The 21,278-nt window shown below is 41.3% G+C and overlaps 2 protein-coding genes across 2 annotated transcripts in view; both read right to left on the bottom strand.

Annotated features, from left to right (window-relative positions):
• Window positions 1-21,278, bottom strand: part of DNAH10 (dynein axonemal heavy chain 10) — a 126,866-nt gene that overhangs the window by 83,004 nt on the left and 22,584 nt on the right. The window contains exons 16-21 of the mRNA XM_053369026.1: window positions 17,539-17,690; window positions 15,561-15,725; window positions 6,975-7,182; window positions 4,350-4,506; window positions 2,972-3,448; window positions 1,417-1,575 (exon numbers count right to left, since the gene is read on the bottom strand). Of these exons, the coding sequence (XP_053225001.1) occupies window positions 1,417-1,575; window positions 2,972-3,448; window positions 4,350-4,506; window positions 6,975-7,182; window positions 15,561-15,725; window positions 17,539-17,690 (1,318 nt within the window). The remainder of the gene's footprint in view (window positions 1-1,416; window positions 1,576-2,971; window positions 3,449-4,349; window positions 4,507-6,974; window positions 7,183-15,560; window positions 15,726-17,538; window positions 17,691-21,278) is intronic.
• Window positions 5,227-6,947, bottom strand: LOC128403884 (uncharacterized). Its single transcript, XM_053369024.1, has 2 exons — window positions 5,885-6,947; window positions 5,227-5,854 (listed from the first exon to the last, which is right to left on the bottom strand). The coding sequence occupies exons 1-2, from the start codon at window positions 6,365-6,367 to the stop codon at window positions 5,264-5,266; spliced, it is 1,074 nt and encodes a 357-aa protein (XP_053224999.1). The 5' UTR covers window positions 6,368-6,947; the 3' UTR covers window positions 5,227-5,263.

The raw sequence follows: 21,278 nt of genomic DNA, 5'->3' as shown, positions 1-21,278 counted from the left end.
AAATAATATTTCAGTTTTTAAAAGTGTGTCTGAGGCTCCAGATCGTGTCTAAATCTGCTGGTGTGCAGCCCAGCATGATATCTGGGGAGTCACTCACAAGACATTCTGTTTGGTTCTTCTATGAGAACTGCTAACAGCAACCTGCCCTCTTAGAATCATAGAAGGGACCATGAGGGTCATCTAGTGCAACCCCTGCAATGCAGGAAGATTCACCCAATGTGAAAACCCACAACCCTGAGATTAAGAGTCTCATGCTCTACCAACTCACTTATCCTCAAGGTCTCTATCTGCAACAGCCCTCTAAATTTCCAACAAGCCAATCCATGTTGGTATTATAGAACACACAAACCAATTCTGCCATCCTACTTTCAAGAGTTCCCTGCATTTTGATTCCTTTTGCCATGCTAGATTTCTCAGATCCACTGCACTGCAAAATCACTTAAACAACACAGTTGGATGCCAGAGAAACCAAAACCCTTTATAACACTTTACTTAGCAAAAACAGTGTCTAATTGAAGGAGAAATGAACAGAGAGATTTTGTCTTTCTTAGTTCGAGCCTTAGTTCAGGTCTTGAACACTAATAGAATGAATCTTTAAGTTACTAACTGAATGATCTTTGCTGTTGCACTTCTAACATGCAGAACCAGCTTTGTTTATTGAGGTGGCTCTAGCACTTTTCCATCAACATTCTTGTTGCACCTTAGCCTGGAATAGCTGAGTTGGGAAAGAATCACATGACCTAGAACCAAGTCAAGCAAATCCTAATTGAAGTAGCTCATGAGTTAAAGTTGTAAACTAAACTACTAGATGTTACAAATTTGAAGGCTGCAAATATGAGCAGAACATAAGTGAGGAGGACAGAAAGGGGTTGTTTAACCCTTCTCTCCCTGGCTATGTCTTCACACTCCCAGGTCATTGCACATGCAAGTAGAAAAGCAGGCTATTACACATGCCTGTCCTGTAGGGTCTAGTGTGACCCTGCAATTCATCATCTTGCCCATTTTGTTCATGTGCACCAATACTAAGTCAGACTATTTGTCCATCCCATAATAATTTACTGTCATATAAGTCAGAGCAGATTCCCTAAGAACAGGCTTCCTCAAACACGGCCTACAACTCCCATGATCCCTAGCTAGCAGGACCAGTGGTCAGGGATGATGGGAATTGTAGTCTCAAAACATCTAGAGGGCTGAGTTTGAGGAAGCCTGTCTCTAAGAATGATCCCAGATTTGCCAAACTCTGAGGTCCAGAGCTGGTCCTTCAACAATTCCCTGATTGTCTGTGACTCATTAGGTCTGGGGACATGAGACTTTCAAAAAAGTCCCATCCTCCCAGTCCAACAAATGGAAATTATAGAGCAAGGTTATCTTGAGATTCTGCAGCACTTATCACAAATACTGCAGCATTTCACTTACAGGAATATTATACATTGCAAGGGTACGGTATCGCTCACGAATATCCAAGTATTTAAGTTCCACTTCTAGAGACATATCTTTGATCTCGGCAATTGTGCCCAAGACAAATTTGAGATCTTCCAGGGTACTGGGAGTTGTCTTAAGGTTATGCGATAATCTCTGGGGAGAATGGTTCATTAAAAAAGAAAGAAAGAAAGAAACATTTAGCTGAAAATACTTTCAATAATTCATCAGTATCATTAACTAAGCGATCATTTGTTCATGAGAAATACAATTATAGATATTCAGGATCTTGCAGCAAACTATATTATGCAAAAATATGAAAATGAAGTATCTTGGGGCTGCAAAAATAAAGTGTATTGTGGTTACAATATTTGTTTGTTATATAAGTGGCAGGCAGTGGATTGCAACCATTTATGCAGCACCATGGTTGAGAAATCAAGCCAGCTTCAATCAGGGCTACATCAATCCCAGTGGAATGACCTCTGCAAAGGGTGAAACAGGGGGATTGCAACCTTGCTCCTGTTTCTTGTCAGCATTTGATACCATGGCATCCTGCTGGACCAGCTGCAGGGAATGGGAATTTGGGGCACTATTTTTAGGTGGTTCCGGTCCTACATTTGGGACTAAGTCCAGACAGTAGCATTGGCAGCTACATTATCTTATTCCCAGTGCTATTTAGTATCTATCTGAAGCCACTGGAAGCAGTCATCAGGAGATTCAGGGTGAGGTACCATCAGTATGCTGATAACACATAGCTTTATTTCTTCATAACATCTGAATCAGGAGAGGCCATACAGTCCCTGGGGCAGTGTTTGGATGCAGTGGTAAGGTGGTGAGCCACTTTCCCACATGTCCTCCAGCCTCCTGCTGGCCCCAGAGCTTCAATTCTAGTTGTGGATATTTTTGGATACAGTATTTTTGGTATGGATTGAAGAGAGAGCACGTGTTGTCTTTCCTCTTCTATGGCCTTGGTTTCGCTATTTTTCCCTTATGTTATTTTACTGAAAAAAGGCAGTGGGGAATGTGGTGCACAGTCAGAAAAAGTGTGAACACCTTTGGAGTATCTGAGAGATGGTACAAAGATGACAGAGACTAATAAAATATGGGAACTTTTGAAGAATGAACATAAAAATGTTTTAGGGAGACGGAAAGGGTTAACAAGAGAAGGAACTGCTTGCCTGTGGAGCCATGGTACAATTTAAAGCAAACTTTCAGAAGAACAAACTATCCCCTTCAACTACTCCCCCTTCCCCAAATGAAAGAAGAGTGGACTTAACACGCCAACAAATTATAGAAAATTACCGAAGCTTCGCTACATCCTTCTGTATCCATTCCCCCATCCACCCGACCATATTCTGCAGACTTAACTGGGCAGTAGCACTGATAAGGGCATTTTACAGCCTTTGGCCTTTCAGATGTGGCTCCCACCATCCCTGAGCATTGCCCATGGTGGTCGTGGCTGATGGGAAGTGGGCGTCCAAGAATCTCTGGGTGACAACTGCTTAACTAGCCCTGATAAAAATGATTCATTGCCAGTCAAATAGTTTCTTACTTCAATATTTTCTTGGAGTTCGTAAAGTGCCTCTTTGGCTGATTCGTTGAGCAGTTTCCCGAGTGAAGCCATCCAGCCTTTAGCAGTTTCTTGCACTGTAGAAGCCAAAGGCTCGAGCTGAAGGCGAATGCACTGCTCGTCTTTAACCATGGGCTGCTGCATCACTTCTTGAGCTACCTTCAGGTAGAACTGCAACTTGTCATCAAAGACGACACAGGCTGGCTTTTTGGCAGCAAACTTTTCCATAACAATGGCCTTATCTAACTTCCATAGAGGGCGGTACCTCTTCCACCGGTTCAGGTATTTTGTGAGGGAGCCCAGAAGCTTGTGCATGTTCTGAGAAATGAGGATGGCCTGCTCAATGATTAAAGGGTTCTGGGAGATATCACTAAAGAAACTAAAGATGATGGGTTCGTCGTCACCAGTTTGCTGTGGTGGACAATCAATGCAGGTGCCATGCATCCAGCGAACAAAATGCTGCATTAAAGACAAAAGACCTTATTGGGTATCAGGTTTTGCATCAGCAAGGGGAGGGGTTGCTATCATGGAGATCAGTTGCATTTGCATCCGTGATGCCAGCATAGCAATATGAGAAGACAGAGGTCTTTGCTAGACTCCCATAACTCAAGGCCCTTCCTGCTCTCTCGATACATCACATTCTGTTTTCCTTACACTTCAGGGTTTGCATAGTCACTCCTGAATTTCTACTCCTTCCTTTCCACTCTCTTGCCAACACCTCTGTAATCAAGCTACTATCCTGTGCTCCTCTTCCCCCTCCCTCATGCTCCTTTTTCTTTGTCACCGTTATGAGATCATATAACTTTGTTGATCCCCCTGGTCTATTCTCGGGATTTCTCCTCCTTCCAAGTCACTGCTGATTGTTATCTGCTCACTTAATAGCTGTTCCGCTTGACTCCATTTCTATCAATCCCTTGATGATGTCCTGGTCCAATGGAGCCAGCCTTAATGCAGTATTTCAAAGCATTGATTTGAACACTTATGAGTGATCCTTCCCTCACCAGTTCATACCCAAACTTATTCATGGCCTAATGAATGGAAGTGTAGCCAGGAAGATTATTTTCTGCTAAAGGGGCAAGTTGCACAAGTAACAGACTGAGGATCCCACTACTAAAACACTTATATTTTTAACTAGGAGGCTGGATTATACATCATACAAAAATCAGGCTACATCATTTCACTGACTTCTTCTGATCTGTAAATTTGTATCTTGTTGAAATATACCTAACTGAACCATGCATATTTAATTTTAATGCCCCTAAATCATTGTAGTTAGCATGGTATTCTACTGTCTTGTTACATAAATCAAGGAAAAAGAAATTCACCTAGACCTCATTGCAAATTGACACAGAATACTCACTTTAGTAACTTCCACACAATCTCGAATGCATTGTACACACATTTTTTCAATTTCAAGAGCATGTGGCTGGAGGATGATTTCAGGAGCTGATAAAATTGTTTCTGCTTGAAAGAGAGGGGTATTCCCTATCACAGCGGCATTGAAAGACTGCAAATTTCTGCAAAGAGAAACAGAACATTGGCACTTATCATTGATTTCCTTCCAGGAAATGTGCATGATATGTCCAGTAAAGAGCGGGTTAATATCCCACCACCACCTAAGCCAAGAAGCCTCTTGTGACACAGCTTTGTAGACTACGCTCAGCTCAAAAGCCAACACAGTTCCAACAGGAGCTTGCATCAGCCCCAGAGTATGATGTGTGTAGAAGAACAAAAGGAATGTGAAGGGCAAAGCCCCTTCCAAGCAGTCCTGATAAAAATTAACATGAAGAACATCCAAATGGCAAACTGCAGGAGTGTCCCTGAGGACTCCTTGGAAAGAACATGCATAAGAACTGCACAATATTCCTTTCCCAACTGGCATGCAGTAAAGAGCAGAACTTGACTCAGCTTACCAAAGGAGATGTTGAGGGAAACTAGGGAAGATAAAACAGGGAAATAGCAGGAGGTTTGACCTAGGAAAAAAAACTGGGGCAGGGATTCAGGAGTTGAGCCTAGTCAGCAAAGCTATGTCATATGAACAGGCTTTGCCTAAGTGGTGGGTGATGCTAACCTACTCTTTAATAATAATAATAATAAAAATATTTATCTATACCCCACCCTCCCCAGCCAAGGCCGAGCTCAGAGCGGCTTACAAGCAATAATAAAAACAAGTTGAATAATTACAACTTAAAAACAAAATTAAAATACATTAAAATATTAAAATGTAGCCTCCTCACAGGAGAAGGAAAAGAAAAAAGAAAGAGAGGGAGGGAATCAAATTGGCACCAAGCCAAAGGCCAGGCGGAACAACTCTGTCTTACAGGCCCTGCGGAAAGAAATCAGATCCTGCAGGGCCCTGGTCTCATGAGGCAGAGCGTTCCACCAGGCCGGAGCCAGAGTTGAAAAGGCCCTGGCTCTGGTTGAAGCTAATCTAACTTCCTTAGGGCCCGGGACCACTAGGGTGTTGCTATTTCTGGACCTTGAGGCTCTCCGTGGGGCATACCGGGAGAGGCGGTCCCGTAGGGACGAGGGTCCTAGGCCGTGAAGGGCTTTAAAGGTCAAAAGCAGCACCTTAAATCTGATCCTGTACTCCACCGGGAGCCAGTGCAGCTTGAAAAGCACTGGGTGAATATGCTCCCATGGCACAGACCCCGTGAGGAGCCTCGCTGCAGCATTCTGCACCCACTGGAGTTTCTGGGTCAGCTTCAAGGGCAGCCCCGCATAGAGCGAATTACAGTAGTCAAGCCTGGAGGTGACCATCGCATGGATCACTGTGGCCAGGTCGGGGCGGGAAAGGTAAGGGACCAACTGCTTGATGCGGCGAAGGTGGAAAAATGTCGCCTTGGCTGTTGCTGTAACTTGCGCCTCCATGGAAAGGGGGGCATCAAGGATTACATCCAAACTCTTAACGGAAGGCAATGGCACTAATTGGGCCCCCGCAAGAGAAGGGAGTTGGTCCCTCATCCCCATGCCATTCTGACCCAGCCATAGGACCTCTGTCTTCGAAGGATTTAGTTTCAACCGGCTCCCACGAAACCATCCAGCCACAGCTTCCAAGCATCTGGTCAGTGTGTTCGGGGCCGAGTCGGTGTGGCCACCCATCAGCAGATAGAGCTGAGTGTCATCAGCATATTGGTGACAGCCCAGCCCAAGGCTCCGGATAATCTGGGCAAGGGGGCGCATAAAGATGTTAAAAAGCATCGGGGAGAGGATTGCGCCCTGTGGCACTCCACACACCAAGGAGTGGCGCGACGACATTTCCCTCCCTAGTGCCACCCTCTGTCCTCGACCAGAGATAAAAGAGCACAGCCAGTTACGGGCTATGCCCTGTATCCCCACGTCTGCGAGGCGGTGGTCCAGAAGATCATGATCAACCATGTCAAAGGCTGCTGACAAATCTAAAAGGATCAGCAGTCCTGACCCGCCTCGATCCAGCTGTCTATGGAGATCGTCTGTTAGGGCAACCAGAGCCGTCTCGGTCCCAAAACCAGGACGGAAACCGGACTGAAATGGATCTAAAGCCGATGTTTCCTCCAGAAACCTACCAAGCTGTTCAGCAACCGCTCTCTCAATTACCTTACCCAGATATGGAAGATTTGAAACTGGGCGGTAATTGGATAGGTCTAAGGGATCTAATGAAGTTTTCTTTAAGAGTGGACACACTACTGCTTCCTTCAGTTCTCCTGGGAATGTCCCCGTGTCAAGGGACAAATTGATAATTTCAACCGGGGGGTCCGCGCAACATCTGGACACTTCCTAATCAGCCAAGATGTGCACGGATCAAGGAGGCAGGTGGTGGGCCTACCAACTTGGAGGAATCTATCCACATCAGCAGGGAGTATCCGATCGAAATGGTCCAACACTGGACCTGAAGTCAGTTGAGTGTCTGGGTGTCTCCTGCACACCAACTAGGGAAAGATGGATGAAAGTTGCACTCAGAGAGCAAACAACTAGACAGAAGAGTAAGAAATATGTTCAGACTTACTTGAGAATCAGGGTCGTCAAGCTCTGGTAAACTTTCTTTTCCCAAAAGGCATAATAATGAACCAGTCTTGAGGCCCTGCCAGTGTTTGTGTTCACAATAAGCCCCTCCATTTTTGTTAGCAGGGGGCCAATGGAAACGTACTTGTGTACCATATGTTCAACATCCCTGGATCTTTCATGCTTAATGTATTCAAAGTATTCTTTCGCCCCTGCCAAGGTGGGTAGCAAAATTAAGATTTGTCAGTCGCTAACAAATGTACAAGATAATATGCTGGGATTCTCCTTGAAAAATTCACTCCACATGAAGAGTTCTTTGGAATTCATACAAGTTACAGCTTCAGTACCAGGGCTAAATCTTTAGACTTTCTTAGGTGCCCGTTTACACAATGTGTGGGTAAAATAGAAATATCTAGAGGAGCCATTGGAATACCAGCTTTCATTTTCAAGGTTTCTTCATAACTTATCCTCAAGCACATGGCTAAGCAAACAATCTTAAGCAATGTTTATGAGGACAGTAACTTCACATAACTAAAAAAAAAAGTAACAGTATTTACGGGACACAGGTGGCGCTGTGGGTTAAAGCCTCAGCGCCTAGGACTTGCCGATCGAAAGGTCAGCGGTTCGAATCCCCGCAGCGGGGTGCGCTCCTGTCGCTCGGTCCCAGCGCCTGCCAACCTAGTAGTTCAAAAGCACCCCCGGGTGCAAGTAGATAAATAGGGACCGCTTACTAGCGGGAAGGTAAACGGCGTTCCGTGTGCTGCGCTGGCTCACCAGACGCAGCTTGTCACGCTGGCCACGTGACCCGGAAGTGTCTGCGGACAGCGCTGGCACCCGGCCTATAGAGTGAGATGGGCGCACAGCCCTAGAGTCTGTCAAGACTGGCCCATATGGGCAGGGGTACCTTTACCTTAACAGTGTTTAAACCTGGGCTGTTCAATGTAGAAGGAAGAAAGGGGTGCACAATCTCCTTTTCAAAAACAAATAGCATTAACACCAGTACTGCTTGTGCATGCAAACACTACAAGGAGTCTGTGCCTCTCAATTCTTTCCTAGGGGGCCTTTACCTAGTGCAGAGAGAATGGCAACATGCACAATAAAAAGCAATGACAAGGAAGCTCTGGGATATCCCAAAATCAATGAAGAAATGGAAACAGCAGCATATTATATACACACCTATACACACATACAAATAGCAAACTCAAGTGCAGAGTTATGGTGGGTATGTAGCTGAAATGGGACTACAGAGAAACAAGAGGGACATATTTGCAAACTAGGAGGGACTCCAAAGTTTGCAGAAGTAGAAAAAACCCACACCTAAGGGAAACTCCCTCTGAAACAGTCCAATGAAGACTGAACATGTTCATTGGCCACAGTATCAGTTGGTGAGGGGTGGGAGAAAGAAAGAAAGAGGTAGGGAGAGTAGAATGGATTGTCTTGAAGGAAAACACAACTAGTTGGAACACTGAACCATTGTATGCTTTTATAATTTTAATGTGCACTGCTTAGAGATTTCAGAAATAAGTAATATATAAATAAATCTTAAGGGACTTCCGGTGGAGCGCGATCTCGCCGCAAGCGGGGATTTTACCGCAAGGAAAATCCCAGGCTATTTCGGAGGAATAGGGGTGCTACAGGGTGCGGTAGCCCCCTAAAATACCTCTGGTGGGTGTCCAGAAGGTCAGGCTCCCGGCGGTACCAGAAGCGGTTTGCCCAGCCGTCAGGTAACTTCAAAAAGAAGCGAAGAGAACAGCGGATGGGATCAGCGTGTCGAGGGAAGCCATTATCTACCTCCAAATAGCGAAGCCCCGAGCTTGCAGAGGAAGTGCTTCGCTCTCAAATTAAAGAAATCCGGCTCCAAATCAATTACAAATTGGAAGTCTGAAGCAGCAAGGAGGCTCCAGAGAGAAAGGAATTTAACGGAGTTCAGCTGTCAGCCGAAATCAGCTTAGACGCAGCGCTGCACGCAGAGCGGAAAAAAGGAAAGTGAGTTGCTCTAGCGGCTACTGTTTCTTTTCCCCTACTAACTTTTCTAAAAAGTAACTTTTTAAGAAGATAAGCGAGATTAAGGACAATATTAAAGTAAAAGGGGAAACAAAAAAGTAACTTTTGTTTAAAAAGTCTTTGATGTAACGGAGGAGGCAAATAGAAGAAGGAAGTGCTTCTCTACTTTCACTTTTAAAGAACAAAAGAAAGTGAAACGAAAGGGAAGCCTTCAACTCCATTAAGGACTTTTAAGCACAGTCAACAGCTAGAGGTTTTATTAATGAACAAGCACATTTTGGATTGGCTTTATTTGTTGCTTGGATTTATTTTCTTTCTTCCTTTTGAATCTTCATCATAAAGAAGGGGAAAGTAGGTAAGAGATCTCAACTAATTTGGACATTTTTACAACCTTTATAACTTTTACAACTACGCCACACTAACAATGATTTACGACCTCTAGTGGTTGGAATGAGATGATACAACTTGGTTTTTTTTTTCTTATTTCTTCACTGAAGGACACTGAAAGTTGGATATAAAATTGGATATAAATTTGATATTAAGGATTTACAAAGGCCCTGTCTACTTCCATCTGTGGGATTGGGACTTGGTTTTTACTTCCCTATATTTTTACGTCACTTACATTTCTCCCGAATCTTATGGTGAAAACTGGATACAAAATTGGATATAAATCTGATAATAAGGGTTTAACTACCTTGTCTTCTTCATCTATGGGATGGATTTTGTTTTTTTTCACTTTAACATCTACGCTCTCCGGCTTTGAAAGAAGAGGGATTTAAATTAAATTAATTAAGCCAAATTAAGTTTATTTTTCCTTTGGCGATTATTTTAGATCCCCTGTTGGGTTACTGCAGCAGAATTTAATTTGGAGTGATTTAACTGAAATAGAATTTGAGTATAAAGACTTAATTCACAGAATAAGATAATCCAAAAGGAGGAATAGCCTGATTGGTGGCAAGAAGACGACTCAGCATTGACATTTTGGTTGTGTACAATTGACTATTAATTATTTTAAAAGCTATAAATTGAAAACTGGGTAAATTTAAAATTTGAAGATTGGATCGATAAATATTGAGATATTTAAAAGACTGCTCTATTTGACAAATATTTAATAATATTGGAGGGGTATATGGTATTGTAAAGAGGTGTCAATTTTGTTATAGGAGATTGGTGGTCTTAAAAAGTTATTGTGTAAAAACTTTCTTCTCTGTTGGGTCAGTTAGAGCAAAATGTCGAATCCACCAAAGAAAGGGATGGATGGGGGGACGCCAACAGAAAGGAAAGGGTCTAAGCAAGAAGCAGAATTCAAAGCTGAGGTTTTAAGAATGTTTGCAGAAATTAAACAGAGCGGGAAAAAATTTGGAGTCAAAATTAGAGCAGGTTGATAATAAGATTGGAAAAATGGATAAAAAAATTGATGAAACAGTCGAGCTGAAAGGGCAAATAAAAGATGTGGCTAGGAGAACGCAATCTTTAGAAGAGGGGTTGAAGAAGACAAGATTGGAAATGAAAGACGTTAAACGGGAGGAAAAGATCAAAGTAGAGATGATGGAACTGAATAAGGCGCAAGAAGAGATGAAGGATGTAATAGCCATGAATGAACTGAGGCAGAGGGAGGTGAATCTGAGGCTCAGAGCTGTGCCAGAGACACAAGGGGAAAATATTAAAGAGAAATTGATAGCAGAATTAGCACAATGGATGGAATTACCAGTAGAAGAAATGGCAAAAACAGTGCAAAATGCATTTAGAATGAGAGTAAGAACAGCCAAAGCAAGAAAACTTGCAGGAGAGTGCTTGATTACATTCAAAGACAGAGAAATGAGAAATATGATTCTACAAAAGAATAGAGAAAAGAGATTGAGTATAGATGGGAATTTCATAATCATCTTCAAAGATATACCGATCAGAATGCTCAAACGAAGAGCCCCATACAAACCATTGGTACAGACGCTGAAGAAAAATAACATTGAATTTAGATGGGAGTTCCCGGAAGGAATCTCATTTGCGTATAGAAATAAGAGACACAGACTGACAAGCCCAGAGGAGACCGGGAAATTTTTGAGAAAATACAAGGAACTAAGAACAGAAAAGGATGAAACCAAAGGAGCAGACGGAGGAGCACCAGGGGGGTCAGAACCAGAGGAAGAAGAGGAAGAGAATGGAAAGAAAACAGAAGAGGAAGAAGAAGGAGAAGAAGGAGAAACAGATAAAGTATAGAAAGATAAATAAAATTTATTTAAAATCAGGGCATCATGGCGTTAAAAATTTGGAATTGGAACATTAATGGGATGAATGATAAAAAAAGAGGAATAAAATTGAACAATTTCTAAAAAAGAAAAATTTAGATATTTGTTTACAAGAGACATGTGGCAAGAAGACAAAAAAATTCTGATTAATAAAAGATTAGGAAATGAATTCATATCTTCAGACAAGGAGAAAAAAAGAGGAGTGATCATGTATATAAAAAACAAAATTGAAGCTCAACAAATCTTTAAAGATGAAGAAGGAAGGATAATAGCGGTTCGGATCAAATGGCAAGGAGAAAACTTGATTATGGTCGGGATCTACGCACCTAATGGTAACAAGACTGAGTTCTTTAAAACTTTGGAAGAAAAACTATTTGAGCACATGGAGCAGAAAATTATAATAATGGGCGATATGAATGGAGTGGTCTCACTAGAAATGGATAGACTTAGAGGGAGAACAAGTAAAGAAGGGAAACTACCCAAATCCTTTTTCTCAATGATACAGAATTGTAACTTGATAGATATCTGGCGACTCAGGCACCCATTGGATAAACAGTTTACGTATTACTCAGAACCGAACATGATTGATCAGATTTGGATTTCGAATGAACTGACTCCAAGAATCCAACAAATAGAAATTCAACCGAAAGTGATTTCCGACCACAATCCAATAAAATTTGAACTAAAAGGTTTTGAGGAAAGAACTTTCAGATGGAAAATGAATGACTATCTCTTAGACGATCAGAAAATTAGAGAAAAAGCACAAAAGAGGTTAACGGAATACTTTGTCGACAATTGCAACAAGGGCACAAGGATAAATGTGGTTTGGGATGCAAGTAAGGCAGTGATGAGAGGATTCTTCATCCAGCAGAATTCAATTAAAAATAAAAACAGAGAAAAAGGTAAAAAAGAAATTTTGAAACAGATAATGGACAATGAACAAAAATTAATCAGGCAACCAAACAGTCAAAAAATAAAAGAAAACATTAAAGCTCTACAAACTCAGTTTGCAATGATAATAAATAGATAAGTGGAATGGATATTAAAAAATTAAGACAGAGAAGTTTCGAATTTGCGAACAAATCAGGAAAATGGCTTGCATGGCAAATTTAAAAAAAGAAAAGAGCAGAATACAATAAACAAAATCATAGTGGAAGGAGAAGAGATAGTCAACCCGAAGGAAATCAGAAAGGGATTCCTGGACTCTTACAGAAGATTATATAAAAATAGAGAAAGAAATAATTCGAGGAAAATAGAGAGATTTTTGAAGGAGAAAGAGGTGCAGAAGATCCCAACAGATAGAAAAGAACAGCTGAATGCCCCAATAGAAATTGAGGAGATAAAAGAAGCAATAAAAGATTTAAAGAGGGGAAAGGCTCCAGGCCCAGATGGATTCACCACAAGTTATTATAAAGAAATGAAATCTGTTTTGATGACGCCACTGAAAGAAGTAATGAACAACATTCTAAGGGAAAGAGACATTCCGGAAACATGGAAAGAAGCCTATATCACATTTATACCAAAACAGGATTCGGACCTAACACAGGTTAAAAATTATAGGCCGATTTCACTGCTAAACACAGACTATAAAATATTTGCAGGGATTCTTGCGAAAAGAATGAAAAACATTATTAGAAATTATTCATAAGGCTCAAGCGGGTTTCCTTCCAGGCAGGCAGATGAAGGATAATATAAGGAATATAATCAATATTATGGAATATCTGTCTGCCAGGAATGAGAAACAGGCCATAATGATGTTTGTGGATGCAGAAAAGCCCTTCGCCAACATAGCATGGGACTTCATGCTGAAAAACTTAGAACATATGGATGTTTGTAAAGAATTCTTTAACGGAATAAAGGCAATCTATACAGAACAGAAAGCCAAATTGATTATAAATAAAGTAATTACAGAAGAAGTAAATATATCAAAAGGAACAAGACAGGGATGTCCACTTTCACCATTGTTATTTATAACGGTGCTAGAAGTCCTTTTAAACTCGATTAGACAAAATGGAAAAATAAAAGGAGTGACAATTGGTCAAAATGAATATAAAATCAAAGCGTTTGAGGATGATCTGGTAATAACGATAGAAGACCCAATAAATTCTACAAAAGAAGTATTGGAGGAAATTGAACAATTTGGAAGAGTGGCAGGGTTTAGATTAAATAAGAAGAAAACGAAAATGATCGCGAAAAATATGGACCAAAGTGTAATAGAAATAATGCAACAGCAAACAGAGATAGAAGTGGTTAAAAAGGTGAAATATTTAGGAATATGGTTAACCTCCAAAAATATAGACTTATTTAAGCACAATTATGAGCCGGTGTGGAATGGAATAAGAAAGGACTTGGAGGTGTGGGGAAGAATGAAACTGTCCTCTTGGGGCAGAATATCTACAATTAAGAAGAACGTGCTTCCAAGGATGTTATTCTTATTTCAGACTATCCCCATAATCAAGGGGAACAGGATTTTCAAAGAGTGGCAAAGAGCGATCTCAAGATATATTTGGCAGGGCAAAAAGCCAAGAATTCAGTTTAAGTTATTAACAGATGTGAGAGAAAGAGGAGGCTTTGCCCTGCCTGACCTGAAATTATATTATGAGGCATCATGCCTTTGCTGGTTGAAAGAATGGATAAAACTAGAAAATAAGGAATTGTTAGATTTAGAGGGGTTTGATAACAGATTTGGATGGCATGCGTACCTATGGTGCAAGAAGAAGAAAATTCATAAAAGTTTTGGGAACCACATCTTCCGAGGTCCCTTAATTGAAGTTTGGGATAGGTATAAAAGCCTATTAGAACCTAGAGTACCACACTGGTTATCTCCACTAGAAGTTATGAATGTAAGGAAAATCAATATGAGAGGTAATTGGATCACATATGGCCAATTGATAATCAAAGAAGGAGGAAAATGGAAAATGAAACCATATGAACAAGTTAAAGAATATGTATATGACTAGTTGCACTATTTTCAAATAAATGAAATGTTTAAGAAAGACATTAAAGAATGTGGTTATGCAGATAAAGATTCAAAATTTCAGATAGAAATAATAAATAACGATTCAAAATTTTTATCTAGAATGTATAAGTTGTTGCTAGAATGGAATTTGAAGGATGAGGAAGTTAAATCGGTAATGATACATTGGGCCAGAGATTTTGGTTATAATATACAATTTGAAGACTGGGAAAGATTTTGGAAGGAGAATTTAAAATTTACAGCATGTATGACGCTAAAAGAAAATGTTATGAAAATGTTTTATAGATGGTACATAACACCGGTAAAATTAGCGAAAATGTATAAGACATGTAATAAGTGTTGGAAATGTAAAGATAAAGAAGGTTCTTTTTATCATATGTGGTGGGAATGTAAGAAAGTGAAAGGCTTCTGGGAAATGATATACAATGAATTGAAGAAGATACTAAAATATACATTTATAAAGAAACCAGAGGCCTTTCTATTAGGAATTTTAGGAAACGAGATAAAGAGAAAGGACTGTAAATTTTTTCAATATGCAGTGAAAGCTGCAAGAGTGTTACTGGCCCAGAAATCGAAACAACAGGAAATACCGATGACAGAAGAATGGAGAATGAAGCTGTTGGACTATGCTGAGTTGGATAAATTGACGGGGAAGATTAGATACTTAAGAGACCAAAAGTTCATCGAGGACTGGGGAAAATTCATGGAATATCTGGAAACTATAAGTGAGGGACAGATAACGCTAGAGGGATTTAAAGAAGCACTGTGAAATTTGAGAAGTATTGTTAAAAGGGAATAGAAAAGGAAAGGTTTAAATAATGACAATACAAACTTAAGCAATGCGTAACTTAAATAATGACTATGGATGATTCACGGAAAAGCTGAAGGAAGTCCTGAAAAGAAATACTTTGTGATAATTTGGATGTGAAACTATTGTGTGTTTTTGTTTTTGTTGTAAATTAATAAAAATTATTTATAAAAAATATATATATATAGATAAATAAATCTTAAATATTGTTTTTAAAAAGTATGGAACAATTTCCTGAATAGCCCCTAGAGAAGCAGGAAACACTGTTTGCTTCACGTTCATGTGAACATGGCCTTCAAGATCTGCTTCAAGCCATTTTCTTCACAAAGAAAAGGTGCGTACATGGTAGCATACAGAGTGCCCTGCAGACTTTTGTTTTTACTTCAAATCCATTATCAAGCAGCAGAAACAAATCACATTAAATCACATTTCACACCTTATTACGTAAATACTGTTCCTATATGGAGACTGAATTGATCTACCTGGAACCTAGACCTTCTGCACCACACCAAGGACTCTACAAGGCCTAAAATCAGCAAACACAGACAGGCTTACCAGGAAGATAATCTTCAAATTTGGAAGCTGGGCTTTTGAACAAATTGGTGGATTCTATTAACAAAAGCTTATTAGACATGTCTTCAGCATTCTTGTGAATTTGATGGACAAGTGACTCAAACTTCCCAATGGACTGGGTACATCGCACAATGTAGTCACCAATACCTTTGAAACAAAGGGAGTCCAGATCATTATTGTGTCTTTAGTCTACACCCATTATGCAGGTATGTATGTATTATTTATTAATTTATCTACTGCTTATATGCCAACATGGCTTCTAAGCTGTTTACAACTATAAAATCAATACATAATTAAAATACATGATACCATATCCATTGGGCATTAAAACATCCTTAATTAAATTATGTGATACAACAGTTAAAAGACAGTTTGAACAATAGAATCAGAAGTTCAGTCCAGGGGAATGCTTGCCTAAGCAAGTGTGTCTTCAGGAGCCTTATGTATGCACTGCATTCAAAATACAGTGGTGCCTCGCAAGACGAAATTAATTCGTTCCACGAGTTTTTTCGTCTTGCGAAGCACGGTTTCGGAAAAGTTTTGGAAAAGCTTCAAAAATCACCAAAGTCTTCAAAAACCTCAAAAAAGGCTACCACACTGCGTGCTATGAGTTGCTCCTCGAAGTCAAGTCGCAACTGTATTAACGGTTTTAAGAAAAAGGAAACAAACTTGCAAGACATTTCCGTCTTGCGAAGCAAGCCCATAGGGAAAATCGTCTTGCGAAGCAGTTCAAAAAACCAAAAACCCTTTCGTCTTGCGAGTTTTCCATCTTGCGAGGCATTCGTCTTGCAAGGTACCACTGTATGTCTCTCATGGCTTTCCATTAGCAAGTCCTCAAGGATGTCAACAAAAAACAGCAGAAAAATCCAAAATATTGTATCAGTGATAGCAATCCAATACATTTGACTGAAACTAACACAAGCAAGGATTGAAAAACACGCACATAATATCTCAAATGCTGGAATGAACAAAACCATTCTGAGACCTACACTAAGACAGAGCTTTCCAAAAATTTTATGTTTGTGACACACTTTTTAGACATGCTTCATTTCGCAGTGCAGTAATTCAGTTTTACTAGCAAACTGGAGGTTAACTAACTACTTTCCAGCCCCAGGAGGAGTACGGGGAGCTTTTGCACGACACACCTACACACTGCAGCTGACACACTAGCATGTTGTGACACACAGTTTGGAAAGCTCTGCTCTAAGATATAGCAAAGTTGGCACCAATATAAATAGTTCTTCAGAGGGATAGCTACAAATTACAAGAAAGGAGATTCCGACTAAACATATGGGAAAACTCTGACAGTAAGAGCTGTTCAGCGGTGGAGCAGACTCCCATGAGAGATGGTGGCCTCTCCTTCCTTGGAGGTTTTTAAGCAGAGGCTGGATAGCCATCTGTCATGGATGCTTTAGCTGAGATTCCTACATTGCAGGGAGTTGCACTAGATGACCCTTGGATCCCTTCCAACTCTACCCTTCTATGATTCTATGGACTTCTACTCCCATCATCCCTGACCACTGGCCAAGATGGCTGGGACTGAGGGGAGCTGGGAGTCCAGCAGCATCAGGCAGGCCACTATACCCATTCTTTTTTAAGAAGAACTAAAAATGTGTTATTGTTTCTTTAATTACTACACAACAAGGTACAGCTTTTACCCATGAACCTTACTTGGATACCTATTTGGACATACAGACAGCCTTTATTCATTTATATGTTTAACTCAGGATTGATGGAATGTTTTTATTGTTAATGGCAGCTGATTGTACTTCTTTTTTCCGCTGTTATATTTAAAAAAGAAAAGAAAAAAGAATAATTACTATATATCTCAGATAAAACCCAAGTGTTAGGTTGTTCTCTTTATAGGATGGAATGAAAAAAGGCAAAAGACGTCAAGTTCTAGCAAATTTTAACTGATCATTATTGCCTTAAAGTTGTTTTACAAGGGAAAATATATTACCTAATGAGTTCCAGTTGAGCCTCTTGTAACCAGATCTGAAAACTCGCCAAAGTTCTTGTATCTGTTCATCCAGAAGCTGGGTCTCTGCTTCATTCAGTGTTCCTATTAATGCGTGATAGCGATCCAACATCTGTTTTATGCCATCAGTATATCTAAAGAAAGAGGCACAAGGAAACTGTTAAGAACTGCTTCATTCAGGCATCACCTCATCTTAAGATACTTGACAATGACACATTTGAGTGGTTACAGGTGTGCCAATTTCACATCAGTTTGTCTCCAAAAGACAGATTTCTACACGCTTTGAGAAATCAGCACGCATCGAAGTGTCTAAAAATGGGTAACATCTGAAAGAACAGTCTTAAAGCCATCAAAATAAGCCTAATGTCAGCTCCCAGTAACACTGCGGTAGATATTGCCTTTTGGATATAGGGCAGTAGAAGTCTGCCTCGGGAACCCTGAACACCTAACACAATGGTCCAGTCTGAAAAAGCATCCCATGGGTCATGCAAAGAATGAGAACCTCTGTTGCTGAGACCAGAAAGACAGGAACAAAGCAAGCAGGAGAGCTCAAAGGTGCAACAGAAACAATGCATTCAGGTCCAAAGCATTTTTGAATCATAAGCCTCTTCTTCAGGGACAAATTGAATTCATATCCTAACAGATAGCATGAAAGTTTGATTAAGTTGCTCCTACCAAGGATCATACAATCCAAATTATACTGGATCTTAAAATATTGTTTTTAGTGAACTTTTAAAGTTTTTTTCTTTTTCCCCATGCTGGTACTCCTTGATTCGTGCCCGTCTTGGCTGATTAGGGAGTGCCCAGGTGTTGCACGGACCCCCCTGGTTGAAATTATCAATTTGTCCCTTGACACGGGGGACATTCCCAGGGGAACTGAAGGAAGCAGTGGTATGTCCACTCTTAAAGAAAACTTCATTAGATCCCTTAGACCTATCCAATTACCGCCCAGTTTCAAATCTTCCATATCTGGGTAAGGTAATTGAGAGAGCAGTTGCTGAACAGCTTGGTAGGTTTCTGGAGGAAACATCGGCTTTAGATCCATTTCAGTCCGGTTTCCGTCCTGGTTTTGGGACCGAGACGGCTCTGGTTGCCCTAAAAGACGATCTCCGTAGACAGCTGGATCGAGGCGGGTCAGGACTGCTGATCCTTTTAGATTTGTCAGCAGCCTTTGACATGGTTGATCATGATCTTCTGGACCACAGCCTCGCAGATGTGGGGATACAGGGCATAGCCCGTAACTGGCTGTGCTCTTTTATCTCTGGTCGAGGACAGAGGGTGGCACTAGGGAGGGAAATGTCGTCGCGCCACTCCTTGGTGTGTGGAGTGCCGCAGGGCGCAATCCTCTCCCCAATGCTTTTTAACATCTTTATGCGCCCCCTTGCCCAGATTATCCGGAGCTTTGTGCTGGGCTGTCACCAATATGCTGATGACACTCAGCTCTATCTGCTGATGGATGGCCACACCGACTCGGCCCCGAACACACTGACCAGATGCTTGGAAGCTGTGGCTGGATGGTTTCGTGGGAGCCGATTGAAACTAAATCCTTCGAAGACAGAGGTCCTATGGCTGGGTCGGAATGGCATGGGGATGAGGGACCAACTCCCTTCTCTTGCGGGGGCCCAATTAGTGCCATTGCCTTCCGTTAAGTGTTTGGGTGTAATCCTTGACGCCTCCCTTTCCATGGAGGCGCAAGTTACAGCAACAGCCAAGGCGACATTTTTCCACCTTCGCCGCATCAAGCAGTTGGTCCCTTACCTTTCCCGCCCCGACCTGGCCACAGTGATCCATGCGATGGTCACCTCCAGGCTTGACTACTGTAATTCGCTCTACGCCGGGTTGCCCTTGAAGCTGTCCCAGAAACACCAGTGGGTGCAGAACGCTGCAGCGAGGCTCCTCACAGGGTCTCTGCCATGGGAGCATATTCACCCAGTGCTTTTCAAGCTGCACTGGCTCCCGGTGGAGTACAGGATCAGATTTAAGGTGCTGCTTTTGACCTTTAAAGCCCTTCACGGCCTAGGACCCTCGTCCCCACGGAGAGCCTCAAGGTCCATAAATAGCAACACCCTTGTGGTCCCAGGCCCTAGGGAAGTTAGATTGGCTTCAACCAGAGCCAGGGCCTTTTCAACTCTGGCTCCGGTCTGGTGGAATGCTCTGCCTCATGAGACCAGGGACCTGCAGGATCTGACTTCTTTCCGCAGGGCCTGTAAGACAGAGTTGTTCCGCCTGGCCTTTGGCTTGGTGCCAATTTGATTCCCTCCCTCTTTCTTTTTTCTTTTCCTTCTCCTTCTGCGATGAGGCTACATTTTAATATTTTAATGTTTCAATATTTTAATGTTGTATTTTTAATGTTGTTTTTAAGTTGTAATCATTTAACTTGTTTTTATTATTGCTTGTAAGCCGCTCTGAGCCCGGCCTTGGCTGGGGAGGGCGGGGTATAAATAAATATTATTATTATTATTATTATTATTATTATTATTATTAATATTATTATTATTATTACTACTACTACTACTACTACTACTTTCCCTCCTTCCTCAAGAAAAGAAACTACAGTTCCATTGCTTCTCTGGATGCCCCTTGCTCCCATGTTCCAAGCAGAGAAGGCAGAGGAGCTCAGCCAGCAATACCCGTGTACCAGGTTCCAAGCCAGAGCTCTGTCTTTAAATTCTAAGCAGCTCTCAGCAAAGGTACTTAATAGGTCTGTGTTGCTATTTAAGTACTCAGATCAACAACATTCATCTTCCTTGGGAGTGTGTAGTGTGAGCTGTCCCAGGTCCTGAACACTCTGACCTAGTCTTAGCTTCCTAGAACTTAAATACCAGTAAAACACTGCTTGACTTTCTCTTTTCCCAACTGGATTCAACACTCTGTGGGCTCACAGCTTCATCACACCAGGGCCCTCCCAAAATGGCACACAAAGGTCCAAAGAACTGATTGTACCCTTCCCCATCTCCTTCAGAGTGAAATAACAGCCCGTGTGTGGCAAAAAAAATGCTACAAAATGTCATGGGAAAGGAACACTAGATTTACCATGAAGACTTATTCTGATCAATGAAGTGTGTTCTGGTGTTAGCTGCTCCTTCCACTTCTTCAAGTAGGCAGGTCCATGCAAATTAATAATATATCCCTTTAATGGGAGGACAATTCCCATCCCAAGATCTGGGACAAATGTAATCAAAAAGAGAAATCTTCAAATTGTTCACCAAACTACCAAGAAGGCCTGCCTTGTGAAACACCCTCTCATCAAATGTCCAAGAGATAAACTACTATATGGCTTCCAGAAGAAATCTGAAGGCAGTCCTGTATCAGGAAGTTTTTAATGTTTGATGTTTCATTATGTTTTTTATACTCTGTTGGAATCTCCCCAGAGTAGCTGGAGCAACCCATTCATACATGCATCATCATCATCATCATCATTATTCCATGTGCAGTGTATACTACCTGACCAGGTTCTACTCAGGCCTTCATTTTCATAAGTGGCCTTGGAAGCTACCTTGCCCCTTGAAAATTCTCAGCGACTCTTAAGGACATTACATTGTGTGCCGTACTTAGCCATCTTTTCCCTTCTGGTGACAGTTGGAAGCAGCTATTATTACTTCTTCAACAGGGCGACATATTTTGCTGCCTGAGTTGAAGGATAAGATGGTGCCCACCTTATCCCTTCTATATCCCATAGGTCTCTTTCCTTCCAGTTGGAAAGACACCAGAAGCCTGCTCCA

The sequence above is a fragment of the Podarcis raffonei genome, chromosome 16 (genome assembly GCF_027172205.1).
Source record: "Podarcis raffonei isolate rPodRaf1 chromosome 16, rPodRaf1.pri, whole genome shotgun sequence".
Taxonomy (NCBI): domain Eukaryota; kingdom Metazoa; phylum Chordata; class Lepidosauria; order Squamata; family Lacertidae; genus Podarcis; species Podarcis raffonei.
This window is presented reverse-complemented; position numbering and strand designations above follow the sequence as displayed.

What these genes read in the sequence shown, in the direction of transcription:
- LOC128403884 (XM_053369024.1), bottom strand. Translation starts at nt 6,367, where the DNA reads ATGGTTGATCATGATCTTCTGGACCACCGCCTCGCAGACGTGGGGATA. An exon ending in CTTCCGTTAAGAGTTTGGAT is followed by an intron (nt 5,855 to 5,884) that starts GTAATCCTTGAT and finishes CTTTCCATGGAG; the next exon opens with GCGCAAGTTACAGCAACAGC.